The 26,880-nt window shown below is 34.6% G+C and overlaps 2 protein-coding genes across 27 annotated transcripts in view; both read left to right on the forward strand.

The window, feature by feature from the left end:
* Positions 1-26,880, forward strand: part of GPHN (gephyrin) — a 455,320-nt gene that overhangs the window by 104,169 nt on the left and 324,271 nt on the right. The gene's annotated exons all lie outside the window — the stretch shown is intronic.
* On the forward strand, positions 508-3,494 carry LOC308497493 (dolichyl-diphosphooligosaccharide--protein glycosyltransferase subunit 4-like; the record flags this gene model as incomplete). The annotated part of the gene is made up of 2 exons (XM_081048274.1): positions 508-555; positions 3,372-3,494. The coding sequence occupies 2 exons, from the start codon at positions 508-510 to the stop codon at positions 3,492-3,494; spliced, it is 171 nt and encodes a 56-aa protein (XP_080904400.1).

The following is a 26,880-nucleotide window of genomic DNA, read 5'->3' on the forward strand; positions in this document are numbered from 1 at the left end:
TACTGATTCATATATACTAAATAATAATATGTATACATCAGTTAATTGCAAGCTCCTTGAAAGTATATACTAATTTAATTTTGAACACCTTGCATGTTTTCTTGAATGCTCAGTAAATAAAATTGAATAAATGTTTCCAGGATCAGAGACAGCATTCTTGGTAGAATTCATAATATTTATTCCTTCCCCAAGCTTAATTAAAATCCATTTTCAGGTAAGATGAGAACTAATTTATCTAATTCCAATAAAATGTATGATTCTACATTACAAGTTTTAATTTTTTGCTCAGTTTTTAAAGTTTATTTCTTATGCTAAGCTCTTCATTGTGTCATTGTAAATCTTCTCATTATTAACTTTATGTCTCTAAATATTCATGCATTTACTCATTCACTAAAAGTTTTGAGCACTTACTTGGGTGATCAAAGATTAAAATGATTCTTGCTCTCTTGGACCTTATAGACTAGTGGGGGAGGCACATATTAATCAAGTAATTACTCTAACTGCTATATGACTGCAGACCGAAATAACTATATCAGAATTAAGGATAAACTTTTGGTAAGATTGAAAGAATTTGTTAATTCTCATAGAAGAGAGGCATTTTTGATTGTATTGTCAAAGGTAATTTAACATCCTCCTTATAAACAACAAAGAATGGGTTTTATAAAATATAAAATATATATTAAATAATTTTCAAATAGTTACATTTTTTGAGTTGGTTTGATTAGTAGGTTATTGAATGACAGTTACATATTCATTCCTCTCTGGTTATCCACAAATAACTCCCTGGTTATTCCTCTTTCTTCATGATTCTGCCTAATTTCAGTAAAGATAACAACCATCTACCTATTTACTCAGTTCCCAAATCTTAGAAACATTCTTTTTTGGTTCCTTTTCTTCACCACCACTACCATCCCCCTCCCCAATCTGATTCATTATCAAATCTGTCAATTCTACCTCCAAATTAATATCAAATTTTTCCATTTAATCTCTTCTATTACCATCCTGGTTTAAGCCATCATCATCTCTAAATTTAACTATTGCAGTACTTCTAAATATTTGTTTCTACTCCTCTTGTTCTCTAATTCTTTCTGCATATAGCAGCCAGAGAAATCTTTTGCAAATTAGATCACAGCTTTTCTCTTAAAACTTTTTATTGGAGTAAAATCCAATCTATTAAAGATTGGCTACTATTTTCACTGTGATCTGGTTCTTTACTTTCTCTCAAATCTTAATTCATTACATTTTTTTTTCTCTCTCTCTCTTCATACAAGCTATGCTGACTTTCTTATTGCAAAAACTTGTTTTTCATTCCAAGCCCTTTTCTATTTTGATGCTTTTCATTTATTGCTGTCCTCTACCTCTTTACATGGCTGCCTCTTGATGTTAATGTATGTCACCTCCTCAGTTAGGTTTCTTAAATAAAGTTACCTAAAGTGGGCTCTCACTGTAACTTTACATCATTGACCTGACCTGATGTTATCCTATTAATTTATTTGCTGTAGTATTTAATTTTTATCTCCCTTACTATGTTCTGTAAGAACTGCAGTTTCATTATGTTTAAATTTCTTTTAGCCAGAAGAATTTTTGGCACTTAGGTGCTCAATAAATATATTTTTCACCTGGGTATTTCCACAATCTTTTGAGTAAAGGTTGAACTTAATGTAGGATCATAACCACAGAAAACAGTAACATAGCACCTGTGTAAATTAATAATATTGATAATTGATGATTTCTGAAATTTATGGTCCATGTTGACAGTTTATTAAGTTGGTGAGATTTTGGGTTACAGCTGAAAAGGAATAAAGTAAAATTTAATTTTCAGAGGAATAAAGTAAAAGCTAACAGTTGATACACATTCACAAGTCTAAAGTTATTGCTAATTTAATTCAATAAATATTTAAATTCAGTATTTACTATGTTTAGCATTGTATTAGGCAAGCTGTCTATCCTAGTTAAAAAATAGTAAATGTTCTCAACATGAACTCTAAATGGGGCTGGTAATTGGAGGTCTTTTGTAGAATTTGGATGATACTCATTGTTATCAGAATTCATGAAAATCAATGCGTTTCAGTAGTTTTCTAAAAGAAGTCACCCACATTTTCCAAACTCAAGACCAGGGTGCCTCAGTTTGCTACCATAATGAACTTTTTCGGGGTACTGTACAAGATAATAAAAAATTTGAGAGACCGGTGGCAACCAAGGCTCAACTACAATAGGAATGGACACACAACCCATACAAGGAACACTCCTGGAACACCTGGCTTAGGTGACCAGGGAGTCTGCACCACTGGGCCCCACAGGACATCTCTTACATAAGGTTATCCTGCCACGAGTAGAAGACATAACAGATCTACCTAATACATAGAAACAAACACAGAGAGGTAGCCTGAGGAAATGAGAAAACAAAGAAACACGTGCCACAAGAAATAACAGCACAAAACTCCAGAAAAAGAACTAAACAAAATGGAGGCAAGTAATCTACAAGGTGCAGAGTTAGAAACACTGATTATAAAGATGTTCAATAAACTTAGAAAAGAATAGATGAACTCAGTGAGAACTTACACAAAGAGATGGAAACCATAAAAAAGAACCAGTAAGAAATGAAGAATACAGTAACTGAAATGAAGAATACATTACAGATTAGATGAAGCAGAGAAATGAATCAGCAATTTGGAAGACAAGGATTAGAAAACACCCAATTGGAACAGCAAAAGGAAAAAAGAAAGAAAAGGAGGATAGTTTAAGAGACCTTTGGAACAACCTCAAGTGTAACAACATTTATGTCACAGGGGTATGAGAAGGAGAAGAGAGAGAGAGCAGGTATTGAAAACCTATTTGAAGAAATAAGGACTGAAAACTTCTCTAATCTGGTGAAAGAAATAGATGTATAAGTCCAGGAAGCTCAGAGAGTCCCAAACAAGATAAATCCAAAGAGGACCACACCAAGATACATCATAATCAAAATGACAAAGATTAAGGAGAAAGAGAGAATCTTAAATGCAGCAAGAGAAAAACAGTTGGTTACCTACAAGGGAGCTCCCATAAAACTGTCAACTGATTTCCCAACAGAAATTTGCAGGCCAGAAGGAATTGGCACAAAATATTCAGAGTGATGAAAAAAAGCAAAAGCATACGAACAATATTACTCTACTCAGCATGGCTATCATTTAGAATCAAAATAGTTTCTTAGACAAGAAAAACCTAAAGGGATCTATTACCACTATTACAAGAAATGTTAAAGGGACTTCTTTAAGAAAAAGAAGAAAAAAAGATAAACAACATGAATAATAACATGGTAATTACCTTACAAATTTCTGGTCCAGCTCTCCTACCTCAAGCTAGTGTGCAGACTGCATCAGAGCTGAGCCCAGGTGATCAGAATTATCACAGATGTGCAGCTCACCATTTTCACCAACATGCTGGGTGTGTCGCTTTTCCTGCTTGTCATTCTCTGTCGCTACATGGCCATCAACAATCCCAAGAAGCAGGAATGAAAAGCAGTGCTTTCTCAACGCTAGGGTTCCAGGACATATTCTGAGGCAAGATAGAGGGTGTGAGGGGCCTTCATACTTCACTTCATCCCTTCTATCCAGCACAACATACAAAGCAACTACACCTGGATTTATTTCCAAACAACTTTTATTTCCTTAAAGTCTTACTTAACCCGATGGAACAAGAAGTTGCCACTTAGTAGGACCCAGTATAGAGGCTGCTTTCTGTCCTACTTTCTCCCCCCAAATATAAAAATATAGATATTTTTGTGGTAAAAAATGGCAATAATTATAATCCTGTCAATAATTACTTTAAATGTAAATGAATAAAATATTCCAATCAAAGGACACAGTGGCTGAATGGAGAAGAAAACAAGACCCGTACGTATGCTGCCTAATTGAGACCCACTTCACATCAAAAGACACACACAGACTGAAAGTAAAGGAATGGAAAAAGCTATTTCTTGGAAATGGAAATGAAAACCAAAAAAAAAGAAGCTGGGGTAGCTATACTTATATCAGACAAAATAGACTTTACAAAGAACGATATTTCATATGCAACAGTCAAGACATAGAAGCATCCTAAGTGTTTACTGATAGACGATTGGGTGGAGAAGGTGTGGTATATACATATAATGGAATATTCCTTGGCCATAAAATCAGATTTGCAACAACATGGATGGACCTAGAGGGTATTATGCTAAGTGAAATATGTCAGAGAAAGACAAATACCATGTGATTTCACTTACATGTGGAATCTAAAAAACAAAATAAATGAACAATTCAAAACAGAAATAAATTCATAGATACAGAGAACAAACTGATGGTTGCCAGATGGAGGGGGGTTACGGGGCTGGGTGAGAAAAGTGAAGGGATTCCCCTGGGTATCTACCCCAAAACTCCGAAAACATTTATCTGTAAAGATATATGTACTTTGATGTTCATTGCAGCATTATTTACAGTGGCCAAGACATGAAACAACCGAAGTGTCCTTCCATAGATGATTGGATGAACAAGATGTGGTATATATACACAATGGAATACTACTCTGTCATAAGAAAAGATGAAATACTGCCATTTGCGACAACATGGATGGATCTTGAGATTATTATGCTGAGCTAAATAAGTCAGACAGAAAAAATTGTGAACCATATGACTTCACTCATATGTGAATATGACTGATATAAAACTGAATATAACAAAGAAACAAGACAAACAAAGGGACAAAAACTCATAGACACAGACAACAGTTTAGTGATTACTTGAGGGTAAGGGGGGGATAGTAGAAAAGGGTAAAGAGGGTCAAATATATAGTGATGGATGGAGAACTTACTCTGGGTGGTGAGCACACAATGTGATATGTAAATGATGTATTTTAGAAATGCATACTTGAAACCTATTAATTTTACTAACCATTGTCACCCCAATAAACTTAATTTAAAAACAGAAAGAAAAGAAAAAGGTCAAGGGATTAAGAAGTAGAAATTGGCAGTTAAAATACCCACAGGGATATAAAGTACATCATAGGGAATATAGTCAATAATATTATAGTAACTATGATGTCAGGTAGATATTAGATTTATTGGGATGATCACTTCATAAGCTATATAAATACCTAACAACTATGCTCTGCACCTGAAACTAATATAATACTATTGAATGTCAACCTTAATTAAAAAAAAAAAAAAAAAAAAAAAAAGAAAAAGAAAAAGAAAAAGAAAAAAAGAAAAACAAAAAAAATTTTGAGGGAAACCCAGCCACATCTTTTGGACATCACACAAAGCACTGGCTCAAGGTAGTTCACAGTTTCAGTTGGATTGTATCTTTGATGATGTCACGTCTTTGTGATCGTACCAGTGGTTAGTGTGATAAAAAGCAGATACTGCAGGAAAATCAATATGGAACAGGAAATGAGGGCAGCAGTGTGCGATATGATTACAAGGTTTTAGAATATATGCAGAGCTCGACAGGTGCACCCAGCCTATTAGTAAGTAATTGTGGTTATTTAATAAAGGAATGAAACGTTAATTTTTAAAAATTTTTGTTGTTTCTTTTTCAATAGTACTAAGTTGTTAGGACATGAAAACATATTAAGTTTTTTGGACCTAACTATTTAATAAGCAGAACTGTTAATTTTTTTGACTTGGGAATGCCATGAAAAAAGTTATTGAGACACTAAAAGCACCTTGAACTGAGAAAGCCTGGAAACCTGTCATGTTTCCAAATTAGGATTTTTTTTTTTTAATTTTAAGTGTTATTTCAGTCTTTTTTTTTTTTTGTTACTATCCCTCCCCTTTTGAACTTTTTGGGGAATATTGGGGAACTGTGTTTCTCCAGAACCGATCAGTTCCAAGTCTTTGTTCTTCAATCTAGTTGTGGAGGACGCAGCTCAGCTCCAAGTCTAGTCACTGTTTTCAATCTTTAGTTGCAGGGGGCACAGCCCACCATCTCATGTGGGAATTGAACCGACAACCTTGTTAAGAGTTTACGCTCTAATCAGCTGAGCCATCCAGCCGCCCCTCCAGAAGCTCAGCGACAGCTCCTTGTCTTCAGTCCAGTTGTGGAGGGCAAAGCTCACTGGCACATGTGGGAATCGAACTGGCGTCCTTGTTGTTCAGAGCTCGTGCTCTAACCAACTGAGCCATCCATCCGCCCCTATTTCAGTCTTTTTGAATGGCTTTTTTTCTTGAGATCTTGTTTTTGGCAGCCACTCTAGAAGACATTTCTGTTTCTAGTAATGGGTTTATAGAATACTATGGAAGCTTACTGGGTGCCTACTATATTATAGGCAGTATCATCACCACCACCACCACCACCATCATCATCATCATCATTATTTTAGCAAGAGAAAATAACTAAATTTAATACATATGTATGGGAAGCCTGCATACAGGAGAGGTTGAGAGGTAGAAAGGGTGATTGAGGTATATACGACAGTCTGAGCTAGAGATGAGATAATGCATCTTGGGGGCTTCAAAGGGTCATTGCAGGATGATAAGAGCAGATGCTAAGTAAATCGAAGTTTGTCCTGCCCTATAGGCGTTATTTTTAAATCTCGTTTAATACTTCAGCAATAGTGAGACATGAGTGATATTATTCCCATTTTATAGGCAAGAAACCCACAGTCAAAGTAATTAAATATTTTGCTCAAGGCTACACAGCTAAAAGGGTGAAGCTATATTTAAATGTAGTTCCAAAAATTGTGCTATTTTCATCACGGAGGAAAAGTGATTTTCCAGTTACTGAAACCCTGTAATGAAGTCTTCTTGAGGTGGTACTGAAGGTATTTTAAACTTAGGGAAGTTAATTGGGTGGAGGATCTACTATGTTGTAGATTTTAGGATTGGAAGTAAACACTAAAGTTTAGATTTTTATGTTAGTTTTTAGTCCCTATTATACATGCTCATTTTTTTGTATCATTTGCTGGATTATTCTATGTTTTAGTGTATGTGGTAGCCTTATTTTCATAATAGACAATCAGTGAAGATTACTTTAGTGTATAGATAAGTTTGATCATCCACAATTTAATAGTCCATAGAAGTCAAGTATAGAGAGTTAGCTTTTCACTGTGAATTTTTCATTTGTATGTGAATCTTGCCTTTATGCTTCCAGAGCATAAAGACATTTCTGGAATCCGTAAGAAGCTTTTTATTATTTGTTCTCTGTTATCTACTTGTGTAACTTCTACATTATATTGAATTATCTCGACTATTTTCCATATCTCTTAACCTTTTGGTTTTTCATATTTTGACATTTGGTACATTCTCAGTCATTTCTTGAGACCTGTCTTCCAGTGTGAATTTTCTCTTCAGCTCTGTCTGATCTCCTGCAATCTCCTTAGTTTTTTCCCCAGTCCTAAAATATTACGTTTCATTCATGGATGTCTGGTTGGTTATTTTCAAATCTGCATAATTAATTTTCTTACATTTAGTACTTTAGGCATATTAAGTATATTAATATTCTTTAATAATTCTGATACTTAACCGTATTTTCAGGCCAGAGTCTATAGGTCATTGTTTCTATTTATACTTCTTGTAGTAGTTTGTTTGTTTTTAACTTGTTTGGTGAGTTCGGAATGTATGGAGTTCGTTTCTTTATGAGAAATGTGATTCTCCCATATACATGGGAATAGTACAGTTCTGGAACCACTTTAAATTTTGGGGAGGTGTGAATTCAGGCCATAAACTTTCATAAGTGTGGGTTTGTAGTTAAACAAAGGATTCTCAAGGGATTATCAAAGGATTCTTGCTGTTTTAGTTTTGTTTGTTTGTTTTCCTATTTTATGATTTGAACATTCTTGACTATATTTGGATTTTATATGATAGTACTTGTCCATATTGAACTGTGAATTCTTAACACCTGAAAATGGGCTCTTTAATACCCAGACTCTAGGCCACCATCAGCAGATGCCACCAGGGTCTAGCAAACACTCGCCCCACAACTCTACTCATCTGGATTTCTGCCTTTTTTCTTATGGTCTTTTATAAATTTTTTCCTCCAACAGTTTTAGATATGATATATATACTAGGAGGGGAGTTAACTGAATATCTTGGTCCACCATAGGAGAAAAAGACAACCCATTTGATTTTTGTTTTTTTGTGTTTTTTTTTGTTTTTTTTTTTGGAAGACCCTTACAGGAATCTGTGCTCACTGGAGTCAGAAGCAAGTTACAAACTTCAGAACTCTTATGTGGATTTACTGTTACTAGAACTATGATTGCCCTGGCCATAGCCAAGTAACTCCTAATTCTCCAAGGAACATTTAAAACGGTGACATTTGCCTAAAAAATATAGCTGACTCGTGTAAGATAGCAAAGTTTGAAAAAGTATACTGGAGTGTTAGTGATGATACTAGTTGTGAGGTATTCTATATTCATTTTACATATTACTCTAGAAGAGTAACAAAACTCGTTAGAATTGAAGCACTGTTAATTCAAAACTATCTTTCTGTTTTATTTTAAAGTGTTAACTAAAACAGATTTTCTTCCTACCCCAAAATAGTTGCATAAGAACAGTCTGTTGTCACAGAAGTCATTCTATTATAAAGTTATTCTATTATAAAGGGTATAGTGTCTATTTAAAATGTTAAGCTACAAATATTTATCCTTTGAAGCCATCTGCTCTGCTAAATGCTAAGTATTTTAGACTAAAATCTGAAAAATAGAAATACTTGAAAACCTCTGCATTATTGACTCTAGATTTTTTATAGTATGTGTCTTGCTTTGAGTAGAAATAAATTATGTAGAAAGTAGTTGAAACACATTCCACTATCATTCAAAAAACAACTTTAAACCCTCTTATAGAAAGGACTCTCCATATCTGGATGGATTCATTTTATTAAAAATATCTAATTCCTAATCCAACTAAATAAACATAAATAAAATGTCTTTACTCAATAATTTATTCCCCTAATAAATATATTTGTGTCCAGAGTTCTGTTAAGTGAATTAATGTTTGAAATCATTGCCTCAATTAACTAATAAAGCTCATGTTAGGAATGTTAAGAGAAAAATTTGCTCCCCACCCCCTCCTAATGAAATGATTTTGATATTGCCTTCATAGCTCCAAGAAATTAATGTCTTCAACCAGCCATTTTATGAATACATGTTTCATTGAGTGCTCATTTTATATTTCCTTTCTTGATGGTATTTCACTAAACATGCGGAGAGAAGTTAGTTACCGTTTTATTTACTCCTGCCACCCTCCCACCAAGGGGTGTGGTGTGTGTTGTGTGTGTGTCTGTATGTCTTTCTCTTTTTCTCTTTCTTTCACACACTCCCGGAGGACTTGAAACTGGAAAGAAAGGTGCATTAGAGGACAAAAGAGAGGTTTATGAAAATCCCTTGAGGAGCTGTAACCATAAATTGATCTTAGAATAAATTTGCTATTCAAATTTTTATCACCTGGACTGTACAAACATCCTTAAATGTGTGAATTTGGTTTAAAATGGTCAGTGACTGATAGTGCTTCTGAGGACCTCACAGAAACAAACTTAACTTCTCTGGTGAATATATAAGTTCTGATCAAACAATACAGTGAATGTTTAATAAAAGAAAACTTATTACAATAAAAAACACATTGCCATTAATCCCTCTCAAAATACACCCACTTGCTTCAAACACACTTAACCTATAGTTCTTGCCACTTTCTGAAGCAGTTCAGGAAGTCCTCTTTTGTGAATGTCTTTAGTTGAGGTGTTGTGGCTACCTTGATGTCCTGAATCATTTTGACTTTGGGGAAGAGCCAGAAGTCGCACGGTGCCAGATTCGGTGAATAAGGTGGATGAGGACACACCATAATGTTTTGATTTGATAGAAATTGCCGTACCAGAAGCGATGTGTGACATGAGCATTGTCATGATGGAGGATGATTTATAGCACACTTTAAAATACATCTTCTCTCAACCATAGCTCACACTCAACTGACTGTACCGAACAAGTTGAAAATTGTCACACATGGTTACTAAGATTTGACGCGCTTCTCCCTGTATTGAAATTCCCTGCCTTTCTGTTGGATGGCACTTGACAGCAGCATTCATTGTATTTTGTGATCACCACGCAGTCTCCATGTCACACATCGCTTCTGGTACACGGCAGTTTCTGTCAAACAAAAACATTACGGTGTGTTCTCATCCACCTTATTCACTGGATCTGGCACTGTGCAACTCCTGGTTCTTCCCCAAATTCAAAATGACCATAAAAGGTAAATGTTTTGAATGGATTCAGGACATCAAGGCAGCCACGACAGCACAACTAAAGACACAAAGTGGCAAGAACGATGGGATAAGTGTGTTCTAAGCGAGGGGAAGTATTTTGAGGGGGATTAATGGCAGTGTGTCTTTTACTGTAATAATTCTTTTAAATTTAAACATTCACCATATTTTTTGATCACACCTCATAATTTATCCTAAAATTCAAAGAAATACCACAAATTATTTCCCAATGAATATGAAAAAGTACAAGAAAAGGAGATGCCATGAATGAGAATTAGCAGAAACACTAGACAAGTGTGTGTAGTTTGATTTGGAAGCCATTCATTGTGGATTATATCTCAGTGGGATGGGATTTAATATGCCCCTGAGTCTGTACAATTCTTACTGTAGAAATTTATTGTGGTTTTTTACTGTAACCACCCCATCCCCTACATGGAAGCAATGGTGATGAGATCCAGCATCTATGACAGTGGCCTGAGGTTGGAGAAATGTGTGATAGGACAAGTCATGCTCTACCACTAAAATATGATTATTTTTCCTTCCTCATTTTGGGTTGATTTTGTTTCCATTTATCTCTAGCCTGATTTTCTGGCCTTCGTTTGGTTTCCTGAGCTTCTGTTTCTTGAGTTTATTTGTTTTCTTACTTAATGAAAATTAATAAGTTAGGGGTTTTTGTTTGTTTGTTTTGTTTGTTTGCAACCAATTACTCAGACTGATACACCTCACTGCTTTCACATTGGAGGAACCCTATGCATTGCTTCCATTTGTTTGTGCCTTGTAAATATGCACCAGGAGAACTTGCCTTTCTCAATCTGTGAGACCTGAACATGTTCTCCTATGTAAAGAGGGTTCCCCCCTTCCCCAAATAGTCCAATTTATACTTTTGGTTGATTTTCTTTAATCTCTATTTTCCCTTCAAAATTCCAGTGAGCCCTATTATGAATTTAAACACTGACAGTGCTCTATTCTCTATCTAAACATTCAGAAAGACAAAATTCATTGCTTTTCAAGGTAATGTATTCATTTCTTTTCCTTTTTTACAAAATGACTGTAATGTATTCAGTAAGTAACCTGTCTTATATTGAGTCTAAATTTGTCGTGTTGTTGGTTCTAATTTCCTTTACTAGAGCATCCAGAAGAGCTAACGCACCCTTCCATATAAAAGCTCTTTAATCACTTAAACATAGCTAACAAAGTCTTGATTCTTTTTTCGGTCTATATTTTTTTTGTATGACCTTGTCTTGTCAAAAGTGAAAATTTTTAGAATTTAATGTTTGCCAAGTCAACACAGGGATAAATCATCATTAGTAAAAAATAAACATTAGCCATATTGTTATATTAAATGAAACAGTAACATTTTATTCTTATCGTCAAAACTGTCTGATATTTATACTTTTATACTGCTTCTCATCCTTTCTCCTAAAGGGTTCCAATCTTTCTCCTTGTTCATCTTTCAGTCATCTCACTACAAACTGTAACTCACAAATTTAATTAGAACAACTAATTATGCCAGTGTCTAATAGGTTGATGATATTGGATCCAACTGTTTCTGTTCTGTAGCCTTCTATCTATATTTTGATTATAAATGGCTTTGAGTTAAGTAAGACTAATGAAGGCCTACTCTAGTTACTGTGCTACACAAAGTTTAATTGCATTACTCTTTCTTTTTTCATATCCTTTTCCTCCTACCCTCATCGTCTTCATGATCTCTCCCTTTTCCTGTTATTAAATCTTTCCTCAGGAAATGATCTGATTAGCCAATTCAGTAAAGATTTAAGTGACTGAAACATGTTCATCTTCTGATTCTATCTGTAGTTCAAGCAAGGAATGAAGTCATATTGTTTTTGGTGTATGTGTGTGTGTGTATGATTTTCATAACAGCCATTGAATCATATTATGCATGGAATTATATACTTTTAAATCCAATGCTTAGAATAAACAATACATTATCTAATACATTTTGAAAGTTTTTATACCTTGAAAGAATATTCATAAATCTTATTGCACAGGAAGTGTGGTCTAATGCCAGACATGGTGGGTACTCAGTTCTTATACATTGATTATTAAAATGTATCAATGTAAAATTTCAGAACACTGAAGTTAGATATTGTAGTTGACAAATTTTTTAATGTGCTATTATAGACAAATTCACAAAAACTCTGGCTTTCTACATTGGACTCTGTATAGACTGATTCCATCTAAAAAGGCAGCCGCATATTTGAGCACCAGTTTAGTTGCAATTTCTGGTTGGAGATTTAATAGCAATGAATAACTTTTTAAAAAACAAACTTCCTCATGAGGGATATGAAACCAAGTAGTAGTTGACATTTGTGGAGTACAGGAGCCTCATCCCTATGGTAGACGTTTATAAAGCCTTAAGTCAAATTGATTCTATTTACACTTTAGTTAGAAAGCCAATTAGGGCACAGGAGAGTGAAGAGACCACGTTTTAAAATGTAAACAATTCTACATTTCAATAAAGGTTATAAAGACTACATAAGTTTACTTGGTTGTGAATTCATTATTTTCACATTTTTGTTGTTTTTATGCCTTACCTCTTTATTTTTTCAACTTATTTTGAAAACTTTCAAACTTTCAGAAAAGTTGAGAGAACAGTACGATGAACACACCTATACACTCCACCCTTAGATTCATGATTGTTAATATGCTTTACCTATACAAATCTATGTCTTGCTCTTTTTTCTCTGCTGTTTGAAAATATTTGCGTACGTCCTGAACACTTCAGCATGTGCCCCTAAACATAAGGTCATTATTCACAGTACCCTTAATGTGGGCTGGAAATTTAACATTTATATTATAATATCACTTATGATACAGTTCAGTCTATATTTAGATTCCTCTGATTTTCCTCAAAATATTATAGATATTTTTTGATTCAGTATTTTAATAAGGATCCTAAATGGCACTTTATAGACACACCCTAACATCTTCACACTATCTCTGACAACCACTGACTGATCTGTTTTCTTTCACAATAGTTTGTCTTTTCTATAATGTCAAATAAATTGAATCAGTATATATACTCCTTTGTGACTGGCTTCTCTCAGTGTAATGTCTTTGAGATTCATCCAAGTTGTTTGGTGTATCAGTTTTTTCCTTTACACCGGTGAATAGCATTCCACTGTATGGATATACACAGTTTTTTATCTAGTCACCCATTGAAGGGCAATTGTATTGTTTCCAAGTTTTGGCTATTACAAATAAATTTGCTGTTGACATTTGTGTATAAGTTTTTGTGTGAACATAAGTTTTCGTTTCTCTAGAATAAATACGAAGAAGTAAAATTGCTTGGCATATGGTAAATGTGTGTTTAACTTTGCAAAAACTGCCAAAGTGTTTTTCAACATTTGCATCATCTTGTCTTTGGAGTTAGTTGATTGTCTTTTTCTATGTGAATTTCATATATTATTTTATAAGACCCAGAGTCTCATTTAGATCCTATGAATAGTGTTAATGTTTTTGTTTTTGTTTTGGCCTTCTCTGGGCTGTGGTTCCAATGTCAACTGTTTTACAAGACTTTGCCATGCTGTTTAGATCTGTCCCGAATGTGCACCATCTAGTGTTCACTCTGTATATGAGTCACAAATTTAGAACCAGAGTTTTCCCAAGTATGATCTTGGACTACCTATATCAGAATCACTCAGAGTGCTTATTTAAAGTGCTTATTTCTGGCCTCATCCAAAGTGTACTGAATCAGAATCTTCAAGGATGGAATTCAGGAATCTGGATTTTAACAAGCTCTCATGTGGCTCACATACCTAATTAATCTAGAGTAGTGCTCTCTGAAGTGGGTGTCATGTACTCCTGAGTACAGTTTTTGAGACCATTATGGTAGAGACTGCAATCTATTCATCAAAATGCACTCTCCCCTTCTTCCATTCTTACCTTCCTTGCAGTTAGGTGTGGGCATGTGCTGACTTCTTGTCAATGGAATATGAGCTTGTATATGTGTTTGCTACTTGGTAGCCTGGCCCATATAAACTTCTATATATATGTTCTTCCATGTTTTTTCTTCCTCTGGCTAACTAGGATTGAGATGGCCATAATGAACTTGGAAGCCAAATGCTGAAAATAGTAGAGTCTTGTCAGTGAATTTTAGGGGATTCAGCATCTTAGCCTACCTATGCTAGTATGAGGTCAATTAACTTCACGAACTCATCCTAGAAAAAGTGCTACATACCTCATTGCTGAATATCACTATGGTTCTCCTAGAGAAGCTGTGCACCGACGCCAGTGCCTAGTCCACCCTTCAAAGCAATTTTGGAACTCTTTTTCTGGAATGGCCATCAGAGCTGTCCTTGTATTACCCTTGATGTCCTGAACATCATCAAAATGTCTTTCTTTCAAAATTTCCTTTATTTCCAGGTAAAGAAAGGAATCGTTGGGGGCCAGATCAGGTGAGCATGGAGGGTGTTCAAATACATTTATTTGTTTATTGGCTAAAAACACCCTCACAAGACAGTGCCATGTGAGCAGGTGCATTGTCGTGATGCGAGAGCCATGAATTGTTGACGAAAAGTTCAGGTCGTCTAACTTTTTCACACGCCTTTTCAGCACTTCCCAGTAGTAAACTTAGTTAACTATTTGTCCAGTTGATACAAATTCACAATGAATAATCCGTCTGATATTAAAAAAGGTTAGTAACATCGTTGCAACAAGTTCACAAACTTAATTGTCAGACCTCATATGGAAATGTTTTGGATTGGTGATAAAATGTTAAAGCTTATCTTTATATTTATTTTTATCTGAAAATTTAGAAAAAATATAAGCTTTACCAGTGTTCAATATAGATATTGTCAGTGGTATGCGTGTGTAGTATGGTGAGGTGTCTCAAGGGGAAAAGGAGTTCAATGATAAAAACGGGTTGACAGTATGCTCTCATTTATTCATTTGCTTTTAGTTTGTAGGAACCCAGGGTAAGTGGACTTATATATTCCATTATATAGTTCTGATTACACTAACTCTTACACAATAGGGAAGTGACATTAAAAGATTCCTGCAAATATACCACATATTTTAGGTAATATTAATAATACAAACAAGAAGAAAATGACAGAGCCAAAGTCTTATACTTTTAGCAGGACTGTTTTTTATAGCCCCATGATGAGATTTTTTTTAATGCCTTCAAAATCAAATCTAATCAGATGTCAGCCAAAAAATTATAATGACTAAGAAAACCATTATAGATAAGGATTTATATCCAATTTCTTTAGCAGTGAACTACTTCACCTTAAGTATATTTTTATCTTGAAATATCACCTAATGATAATAGCATATGAATATAATTTATACATAAATACACATACATAAACTGGGAGTACATGCTAAAAATTTTAGAAATGGGAACCCAATCAAAAATATTTAAAACCATCGATCTAGATGTACACCGTTCAGTATGGTAGCCACATCTTGCTAGTGAGCAGTTGGAAGGTGACTAGTCCAGATTGGGATATTAGTGTAAAATACACATCAGATTTGAAGACTTACATAAAAAAAGAATGCAAAGTATGTTATCTATAATTATATACATTTATTACTTGCTGAAATGATAATATTTTGATTTTGTTGCGTTAAAACATATTAAAATTTACCACTTTTTAAACAATGCTAGCATGCTATACACTTTCTTCTGCACTTTTAAAAAATGCAATATAACTCAGAGATAGTATTCTATTAACATGTTTTTCCATTTAGAACTGCCTTAATTTTTTTAAATAGTTGCATGCGGTTCCATGTATGAAATATTAAAATTGAATTAATGAATTTTCTAGTGATGGACATTTGCGTTGTTTTCAGTTCTTTGTTATTATAAGCTTTTTGAACATCCATGTGTCTTTGCATTTATATGCAAATACAGAATAAATTGTAAATTGACAAGAGTGGAATCACTGGGGCAAAGATTCATGTATACTTAATAAGTAGCCATCCACAAATTTCCCCCTGCCATGCAATTTATAATCTCAATGGCAATGCACTATAGAGCCTGTTTACCAACATTCTTCTTAGTACACTCTTAGGAAAGGTGCTTTCTTTGTTGACCTGAGATGTTTCCCTTATGTTGGTTTGCTTTGTTCTTAATAGAAGTAACATTTATAATCATTTCACATTTAAAAGCCATTTTCATTTCCTGTCTGTTCCTGACCTTTGGCCATTTTCCCATTGAGTTTATTTTTCCTTATTGATTAACAGGAAGTATTTCAGCATTAAGGAAATTAATCCTTTACCTAACAGCATGTTGATATAGTATTTTAAGTTTGTCATTTATCTTCTGGCTTCCTAAAGGTATCTCTTCTATACAGTGTGTTTCCTTTTTATTAAAGTATAATTGGCATACAATATCCTATTAGTTTTTGGTGTACATCATAGTGATTCAATATTTATATACATTATGAAATGATCTCCAGAATAAGTCTAGTTACCATCTGTCACCATATAGTTATTACAATATTGACTTTTCCTAATAATGTACATTACATGCCCATGACTTACTTATTTTATAACTTGAAGTTTGTGCCTCTTAATTCCCTTCACTTATTTCACCTGCCCTTCTCCATCTCCCCACTCTGGTAACCACCTCTTTGTTTCCTGTATCTATGATTTTATTTCTGTTTTGTTTCGTTTATTCATTTGTTTGTGTTTTGGATTTCACTTAGCAAATACCCTCTAGGTACACCATGTTGTTTATCATAAAGGGCAATATTTCATTCTGTTTTATGGCTGAGTAATAGTCCATTATGTATCTGTTCATCTATCTGTGGATCTTCCTTATCTATTCATTTATCAGTGGACACTTATGTTGTTAGGTTGCTTCCATGTCTTGGCTATTGTAAGCGGTGCTGCAGTGAACATAGGGTTGCATATATCTTTTCAAATTATTTTCGTTTTCCTCACGATAAATACCCAAAAGTGGAATTCTTGGGTTGTACAGTCGTTCTATTCATAATTTTTCCATAATGGCTGTACTAGTTTACATTTCTAGCAACAGTGCACAAGCATTCTGTTTTCACATCATTGCCAATACTTGTTATTTATTTTTTGATAATAGCCATCCTGACAGGTGTGAGGTAATATCTCATTGTGGTTTTGACTTACATTTCCCTGATGATTAGTGATGTTGAGCATCTTTTTATCTGTTGCCATCTGTATTTCTTCTTTGGAGAAATGTCTATTCAGGTCTACTGCCCATTTTTAAATTGGATTGTTTGTTTCTTTGATGTTGAGTTGTGTTCTTTATGTATTTTGGATATTAATCCCTTATAGAGTAACTCATTTGCAAATACCTTTTCCCATTCAGTAGTTTGCCCTTTTGCCTTGTTGATGTTTCCTGTGAGGTGCAAAAGCTTTTTAGTTTGATATAATCCCGTTTGTTTAATTTTGATTTTGTTGCCTTTGCCTGAGGAGACTAATCCTAGAAAATATTGCTAAAACTGATGTCAAACAACTTATTGTCTATGTTTTCAACTAGGAGTTTTATGGTTTCAGGTCTTGCATTCAACTCTTTAATACATTTTGAATTTACTTTTTATATGGTATAAGATAATGATCCAGTTTCATTCTTTTGAATGTAGCTGTCTACTTCCCCCACCACTGTTTATCAAAGAAACTGTCATTTTTTCATTGTATATTCTTGCCTCCTTTGTCATGGATAGTTGACCATATATGCACGGGTTTATTTCTGAGCTCTCTATTCTATTCCATTGATCAATGTATCTGTTTTTGTGCCCAAACCATACTGTTTTGATTATTGTAGCCTTGTAGATAAGTTTGAGCTTATCTACAGGGAGTAAGATGCTCCGGCTTGCTTTCATTATTCAGGGTTTTTGTGGTTCTATACAAATTTTAGCATTCTTTATTCTAGTTCTATGAAAAGTGTCATTGGTATTTTGGTGGGGATTATATTGAATCTGTATATTGCTTTGGTTTACCCATTTCTTTTTACTTTTTAAATGTGACTACTAGAAAATTTTAAGTTACAATGTTTCTAGCATAGATTATCTTTGGAGGGCTGCTAGTCTACAGTTTACAAGCACTGGCTTGGGAATTAGAAGCTCTCAATTTTTCATCCAGTTCTTATTCTTTACTTCTTTATCCATCTGAATAATGAAGATGGCACATATCTTATTTATAATTAGTGTATAGCTGAAGTCTGATGATTTTATGTCATTGGGAGATGTTAACATATATTAATGAAATTAATGGGAAGAACTATGTTGATTTTAGGAGCCTCTAAGAAACTCTTAAGTGCTGCAAAACTTAAATATATCTATCTTTTATTGTATTTTATGGGTATAGCTGCAAAATATTGCAAATCCATTTGAGCTCATATTTTGATTTTTACCAAACACTTGTGATATTTTCAAGTGAAAGTCTTGGAGGATTACTTAACCCCTGAGTAATTCTGCTTATTGAAATAACATCCATAAATTACTGTTTGCTTGTAATTTACAGTTAGAACAGTACAGTGGAGTTTTAAAAAAATGTCTACATTTAATATCATGTGCCACTATTTGTCTGTCCAATGGGACTTAACTGATTTGTCACAAATTTAGATGAATTCGTATAATAGTTGCTTTTTATTTGGATACAGACAACTTAAATTATTAAAAAGTGATTTTTAATATTTTTACCTCATTGTTTTTCAGTGGAGATGTACTTTTAAAAGTAGTCGTTTTATCTTAATTTCATGTTGAATCTCAAGTTAGAAAATTTCTTCAAGTAATCATGAATGAGCCTATAAAAAGTAGAGTTTATTTCTGTTTTCTAGTCAAGGTGTGGTCTTTGGTCCAGCAGGCTCCATATCACCTAAGACCTTGTAAGTTGTGCAGTATTTCAGTCTCATACTAGATCTGCTCCATCAGAATTCACATGTAAAAGCTTGAGAAGTGCTGGTCTTAATACACTAGTTGTACCTACAAGTCTAGATTTCTACTGAGACTGCCACCTAGTGACAGGTTTATAAAATTTCTGCAACTTAGAATTTTTTTCTTTTTTCTTATCCTAGTATTATAGTGAAATATTTCATATAGACGAGAAGAGCATAAAATTAAAAGAAAGATGCTACTCTTCCCACATCCAGTCCTATACCAGTTCCCTAGAGACAGTCACTTTAAACTTTGTGATTTCAGTTGTTATATTTACTTTCATAACTAAAAATGATAGTTCTGTTCCTTTGTTTCTAAGTCTGTCAAATTTAAAGAATATTTATGGCCTTCCTGCTACAAAAGGAGAGGAGTTGACCCAACCCATCTCTCCCTGCCCCTCCTTTTGATAATTATGTTGATTTAGTTGTTTGATGAATTCATCTTTTTACTTCACATAATATACATTCATTTCTGTTAACATAAAGTTTAGACATCCTCTCTTCACAGAATGGATCATTTTAATCTTACACAAAATCTACGAAGAAATAAAGGATGGTTGGAAGGAAGGAAGTAAAACAGTCCCAAATTTATTCAATTGTGCTATACCAGTAAAACCTTGATACGAAAACCGAAACCAGACAAGAGAAGTACAGAGATTAATTGCAGGCCAATATCACTCCTGTAGAGAAATGGAAACATTTAAAGCAAACCAGCAAGTATAGAATACATAGAAAAGATAATAAGTCTGTTGACTCAGAGTTCCAGAAATACAGTGTGCTGTTAGTCTCTAAAATGGGTATAAGAAAAGTAATAGTTAAAGAGAAGGCCTTCTAGAATGGTACCAAAAAAACAAATAAAACTTTTTTTTTTTGGCTGGTGAATGAGGAGAAGTACAGGGTACTACTACATGCTAGCTTACCTCAGGTCCTAACTTTCAAGAGTTTCTCCCTACCAAGTTATCACAATTATAATGAATATCTGTGTAATTATCTGCTAAATGTCTCCCTTCATTTATTATAAATTGTATGAGTGCAGTGATTGTCTATCTTATTCTTTCTTTTATCCCCAATCCCAACATGTTGTCTGGCACATGATAATATTTGCTCATAAAAGTATTAGTTAAATATATTCATGGAAAATTTTACTTACAAACTAACTTTAAAAGTACTTACGAGAGCTTGTAGATTTTGCATGCATGTAATATGAGTGTTCATTGCATATTTATAGGGCAATATTTTAAAAGCTAACAGTTTTTAGTGCTTATTTAAAGTTTACAAATGCTTTAACACTTTTATTAGGGTGGTGCAAAAGTAATTGCGATTTTCGCAATTTTTTTTTAACCTTTTAAACCCCAATTACTTTTGCACCAACCTAATATTATTTGTTGTCACAGTAATCCTGTAAGGTAGATGATAGCATTATTCTGTTTTATAAGCAAGCATTGTGGAGTGTAGCTAGAGTAAATTATTGCTGCAAGGATTTGTAAGTGACAGATCCTGGACTTGAGCCATTTGTTTTTACTATCTCTTGGATTCTTATATTAACTTTTGTCGTATACCCAGTTCTTCATTGACTAGGAATGGTTGCAAAAATTAAGGTATGTATAATTATCATTAGGATATATAAATAAATAAATTGGTACTTTAGATTATTTCACATGTGCCAAAAATAGTAGTCATCTTTGATAATGAGCATGAAATTTCATAAATCCAGGTTGTTCATTTAAATCTGAATCACATGAAAGAAAACAGAGCATCTGTATTTCTAAATTAATTTTATAAAGCAGGAATAGAAATCCATGGCAGTTGATGAAGAAGTAGCACATAGTGGTCTTTGAATTACCTAAATTAGTTATTTTCTTCCTTGTCCTACAATACTTGCGTTCAGCTTATTAAATTTTCTATTATTTCTTTAAAACCAATGCAATCAGCGGTAATACAAAGAGTGAAAGGAGATGAAAACCAATAGAGCAAGGTATTTTAGTTGAGAGTGGGTGTGTGTGAGATGAGGGTGAGGAATCTGGGAAAAGCCAGGATGATATGAAAACACAACACTTAGTGGTATATTTTCTTTGAACTGATAGAATTTCCAAAAACTAGTTCCAAAACTACTTATTATATAAGAGCACTTTTTTGAAAGAACATGTAACCATTATCTTAATGACTAAAAAAGTAGGCAGAAATATGTATGCTTGTGTAAAAACTATCTATTTCTATAGCTACATATGCAATTGCTTTTATACGTATAGAGCAGGGGTGTCCAAACTTTTTTCAACGTTTTTCACCAAGGGCCATATGCAGTAAAATACACAAACAGCCGGGCCACTCACTCGAGGTGAAGTACGTATTGCCTTACCTGGTTTATTTAAGTAAACTAAATATATTTTTGGAGTTTGCTGCGGGCCAATAAAAAATGGATCGCGGGCTGCAGTTGGCCCCGGGGGCCGCAGTTTGGACACCCCTGGTATAGAGGAACACATAAGAAACTGGTATGTTGTGGTAGGGAGGAAGACTTTTCACTATACTTTCCTAACATTAGAATTTTTTTACCATGTGAATGTATTATTTATTCATTCCAAAAAGTAACTCAAATGAATAATAATGACTTCTTAAAAACAAATTAATTATTTTTACAGGATGTGAGAAAACTGTAATCAGATTGGTTTTATGACTTTCAGTTGAATTCCCTCTAAGTGTTTTATTTTTTTAAATAAATTCTTAGCAAGTTGATATTATCTGTGATATTTTTTAGATCTGCTGTGGTCCACTTGTTCATAATAGAAAATTATGAAGTTTTAGAATATTTTTAAAGCTTTTTTGAGGTATAATTGATTTACAAATTGCATACTTTTAATGTATACATCTTTATGAGTTTGCGGTTTTCTATATACTCTTGATATCATCACCATAATCAGGTACTAAATACATCCATCGCCTCCAAAAATTTTCTTGTGTTATTTTGTGCTATTGTTCTTTGGTAAGGAACACTTAACAGAACACTTAACATGAAATCTATCCTCTTCACATATTTTAAAGTATACAATACCATTATGTTAACTATAGGTATTATATTGTACAGTAGATCTCTAAAACTTATTCATCTTGCATAACAGAAACTTCATCCCCATTGAAAAACAATTTCTCATTTTCCCTTCCCCCATCCTCTGGCACCCACCATTCTATTCTCTGCTTCTATGATATCGACTACTTTAGATACCTTGTATAAGTGGAATCATGCGGTATGTGACTGGCTTATTTCACTTAGCATAAAGTCCTCTAGGTTCATCCATGTTGTTGCAAATGGCAGAAATTCCTCCATTTTTACAGCTGAATAATATTTCATTGTATGTACGTACCACAATATCCATTCATCTGTTGATGGACTTTGGGTTATTTCTATATGTTGGCTATTGTGAATAATATTACAATGAACATGGTGCAGATATCTTTGAGATCCTTATTGTACAACTCCTTGGGATATATATCCAGAAGTGGGATTGCTGATAAAATTGTCGTTCATTTTTAATATTTTAAGGAACCTCATGCTAGTATTTTCCAGAGTGGCTACACCATTCTATATTCCTAATAATACTGTATAAAGGTTTCCTTTCTCCATTCTAGCCAATATTTGGTATCTCTTGGTTTTTGACTGTAGCTCTCCTGACTGCTGTGAAATGATCTCATTGTGCTTTTGATCTGCGTTTCCCTGGTGATTAGTGATGTTGAACATCATTAATAATGATGAATAGTGTTGCATATACCTGTTGGCCACTTGTATGACGTCTTTGGGGAAGGTCTGTTTATGTCTTTTGCCTATTTTTTAATTGGATTATTATTATCATTATTATTTTCCTATTGAGTTGTAGGAGATTCTTAAATATTTTGAATATTAACCTCTTATCTGATAAATGGTTTGTAAATATTTTCACCCATTCTGTAAGATACCTATTCACTCTGATTTATTTTTTTGCTGTGCAGAATCTTTTTAGTTTGATATAGTCACACTTGTCTATTTTGGTTTTGTTGCCTGTGCTTTTGGTGTCAAATTCAAGAAATCATTACCGAGACTAATGTCAACCCCTGTGTTGTCTTCTAGGAGCTTTACAATTATGGGTCTGACATTTAAGTATTTAATCATTTTGAGGGTTTTGGGGTTTTTTTGTGTGTGTGTATGGTATAAGACAGAGGTCGAATTTCATTCTTCTGCATATAGATATCCAGTCTTCCTGCCATTATTTGTTGAAGAGTCTATCCTTCATTCATTTTGTATTCTTGGCACCCATGTTGACCATCAGTTGACTGTATACAGAGGGTGCCAAAAAATTAACACATTTTAAGAAAAGACTATTAAAATTGTGATACTCAATACATATCGATAACAAAAGATGAATACAAGCTATGTGTATACATTTTTTTGGCACCCCAGTATACAGTGATTTATTCCAAAAGTCTGTATTCGATTTCATTGATCTACGAGTATGTGTGGGGATTTTTAAAAGATTTTGTTGTTTTTAAAGATTTTCTTTCTTTTTTTTTTTTAAGATTTTGTTTTTTAAAGATTTTATTGGGGAAGGGGAACAAGACTTTATTGGGGAACAGTGTGTACTTCCTGGACTTTTCCAAATCAAGTTGTTGTCCTTTCAGTCTTAGTTGTGGAGGGCGCAGCTCAGCTCCAGGTCCAGTTGCCATTGCTAGTTGCAGGGGGCATAGCCCACCATCCCTTGGTGGAACCCACAACCTTGTGGTTGAGAGGACGCGCTCCAACCAACTGAGCCATCCAGGAGCTCAGAGGCAGCTCAGCTCAAGGTGCCGTGTTCAATCTTAGTTTCAGGGGTCGGAGCCCACCATCCCTTGTGGGAGTCGAGGAGTCGAACTGGCAACCTTGTGGTTGGGAGCCCACTGGCCCATGTGGGAATTGAACCAGCAGCCTTCGGAGTTAGGAGCACGGAGCTCCAACTGCCTGAGCCACCGGGCCGACCCGAGTATGTGTGTTTTTACCTATTCCATACTGTTTTAATTACTGTAGCTTTGTAATAACATATTTTGTAATCAGGAAGTGTGATGCCTGCAGCTTTGTTCTTTTTTTCCTGAGATTGCTTTGATTATTGGAGGTCTTTTGTGGTTCCATATGAATTTCCGGATTTTGTTTTTCTGTTTTTGTAAAAAATGCCATTGGGATTTTGATAGGGATTGTACTGAATCTGTAGATTGCTTTAGATAGTATGGACATTTTAACAATATTAAATCTTCCAATACATGAACACATGCTGTCTTTCCATTCACTTGTGTCTTTTAAAATGTCAGCAATATTTTGTAGTTTTCAGTGCACAAGTCAGTTGCCTCCTTAGTTAAATTTGTTTTTAAATATTTTATTCTTTTTGATGCTATTCTAAATGGGATTGCTGTCTTAATTTTTTTCAGATAGTTTGCTTTTAGTGTAGAGAAGTGCACCTGGTTTTTGTATGTTAATTTTGTATCCTGCAACTTTGCTGAACTTATTAGTTTGAATTTGTGTGTGTGTATTTTTTAGAGTTTTCTATGTATAAGATCATGTCATGAAGAGACAATGTTACTACTTCTTCCTTTGCAATTTGAAAGCCTTTTATTTATTTTCCTTGCGTAATTGCTCTGGCTAGAACTTCCAGTACTATGTTGAAAATAAGTGGTGAAAGTGGACATCCTGATCTTAAAGGAAAAGCTTTCAGTTTTTCACTGTTGAGCATGATACTAGCTGCAGACTGTTATGTTTCCTGCATTTTTAGCTACTTCATCATGTGATTATCCTACTATTTTTGTCAATAAACTATTCATTATGCATAATTTCATATGCATTATGTCAATATGTCATACTCGTATATGTACCACCTCTTCTTTATCCCTTTGTCTATTCAGGGACACCCAGTTTGCCTTCATCTCTTGGCCATTGTAAATAGTGGTGCAATGAATGTAGGGATGGACAAGTTGCCTCGAAGTAGTGTTTTGGGTTTCTTCGGATACCCAGATGTGGGATTACTAGGCCCTTCTTTGTCTCTTGTTATAGCCTTTGTTTTAAAGTCTATTTTCTCAGGTATGGTATTGCTACTCCAGCTTTTATTTATTTATTTATTTATTTTTGCCCATTTTCATGAAATAACTTTTTCTATTCCTTTACTTTCAATTTGTGTATGTCTTTCGATCTGAAGTGAGTCTCTTGTAGGCAGCATACTTGTATGTAAGGATCTTGTTTTCTTATCCATTCAGCACCCCTATGTCTTTTGATTGGAGCATTTAACCATTTGCATATAAAGTAATTGTTAAAAGGTATGTAGTTATTATAATTTTATTATTCATTTTTTTAAATCTCATTCTTCTTAAGGAAATCCCTCTAAGATTCCTTGTAATACTGGTTAGGTGGTGATGAAGTCCTTTAGCTACTTCTGGTCTGGGAAGCTTTTTATCTGCTCTTCCTTCAATTCTAAATGACAGCCTTGTGGGGTAGAGTAATCTTGGTTGTAGGTCTTTGTTTTTCATCACTTTGAATATTACATGCCAATGCCTTCTAGCCTGCAGTTTCTATTGAGAAATCAGCTGACAGGCTTGTAGGAGCCCCCCTGTAAGTAACTAACTGCTTTTCACTTGCTGCTTTTAAGATTCTTTCTTTATCTCTAACCTTTGGCATTTTAATTATGATGTGTCTTATTGTGGGCCTCTTTGGGTTTATCGTGTTTGGGACTCTCTGCACTAACTGGGCTTGAATATCCATTTCCTTCACCCAGTTAGGGAAGTTTCCTGTCATTATTTCTCAAATACGTTTTCAATTCCTTGCTCTATCTCCTGCTGGTACCCCTATGATGTGAATGATGATAAGCTTCATGTTATGCCAGAGGCCCCTTAAACTGTCCTCATTGTTTTGGATTCTTTTTTGCTGTTCTGTTTGGGTGTTTTCTGCTACCTTATCTTCTAAATCACTGATTCGATCCTCTGCTTCATGTAGTCTACTATTGATTCCCTGTAATGTATTCATGTAGTCTTCATTTCAGTTATTGTTTTTTTCTGTTTTCTATCCCCATTTTTTATGTTTCCTATCTCTTTGTTGAAGTTCTCCCTCAGATCATTGAGCATCATTGTAACCAGTGTTTTGACCTCCGCTTCTGGTAGGTTGCTGGTCTTCATTTTGTTTAGTTCTTTTTCTGAGCTTTGTTTCTTTTATTTGGGATGTTTTTCTTTGTCTCTCCATTTTGGCTGCCTCCTTGTGTTTGTTTCTATATATTAGATAAGGCTGCTATGTCTCCCGGTCTTATTAGAGTGGCCTTAGGTGTACTGTGGAGCCCAGTGGCACAGTCTCCCTGGTCACCAGGGCTGGGTGCGCCATTGTGTCCCCTGTGTGGGATGTGTGTTCTCCTGTTCAAGTTAAAGCTTAGTTACAGTTTTCACATCATTGAGCAGGATTGACCCTCAGGCTCTTTGGTGTGAGGACTGGCCTTTATTACAGTCAAGGAGCTGTTATGCAGGGGCTGACCCTGTGGAGTAGGATTCGCTTTAGTGGAGCTCTGGTGTCTGCTCAGTCTGTCCTTTGTGTGTGTTGTCCTTGAAGGTGGCTGGGTAATGCTCCAGCTTGGTTCGAAACTGGCCCCTGGGCATGCCAGGCCCTGGACCACCTGGGAGGGGACCCACTGCAGGTCAAGTTCAGCCACAGCCTGTGATCTGCCCAGGTCCACCAGGCATAAACCACAAAGCAATGTGCACGTGGCTCCCACCCACACTATGCTTGTAGATGCTGCGAACCAGGGCCAGCTGTTGATCGTGTTAGATTTAGGG

The sequence above is a fragment of the Rhinolophus hipposideros genome (assembly GCF_964194185.1).
Source record: "Rhinolophus hipposideros genome assembly, chromosome: 5".
NCBI lineage: Eukaryota > Metazoa > Chordata > Mammalia > Chiroptera > Rhinolophidae > Rhinolophus > Rhinolophus hipposideros.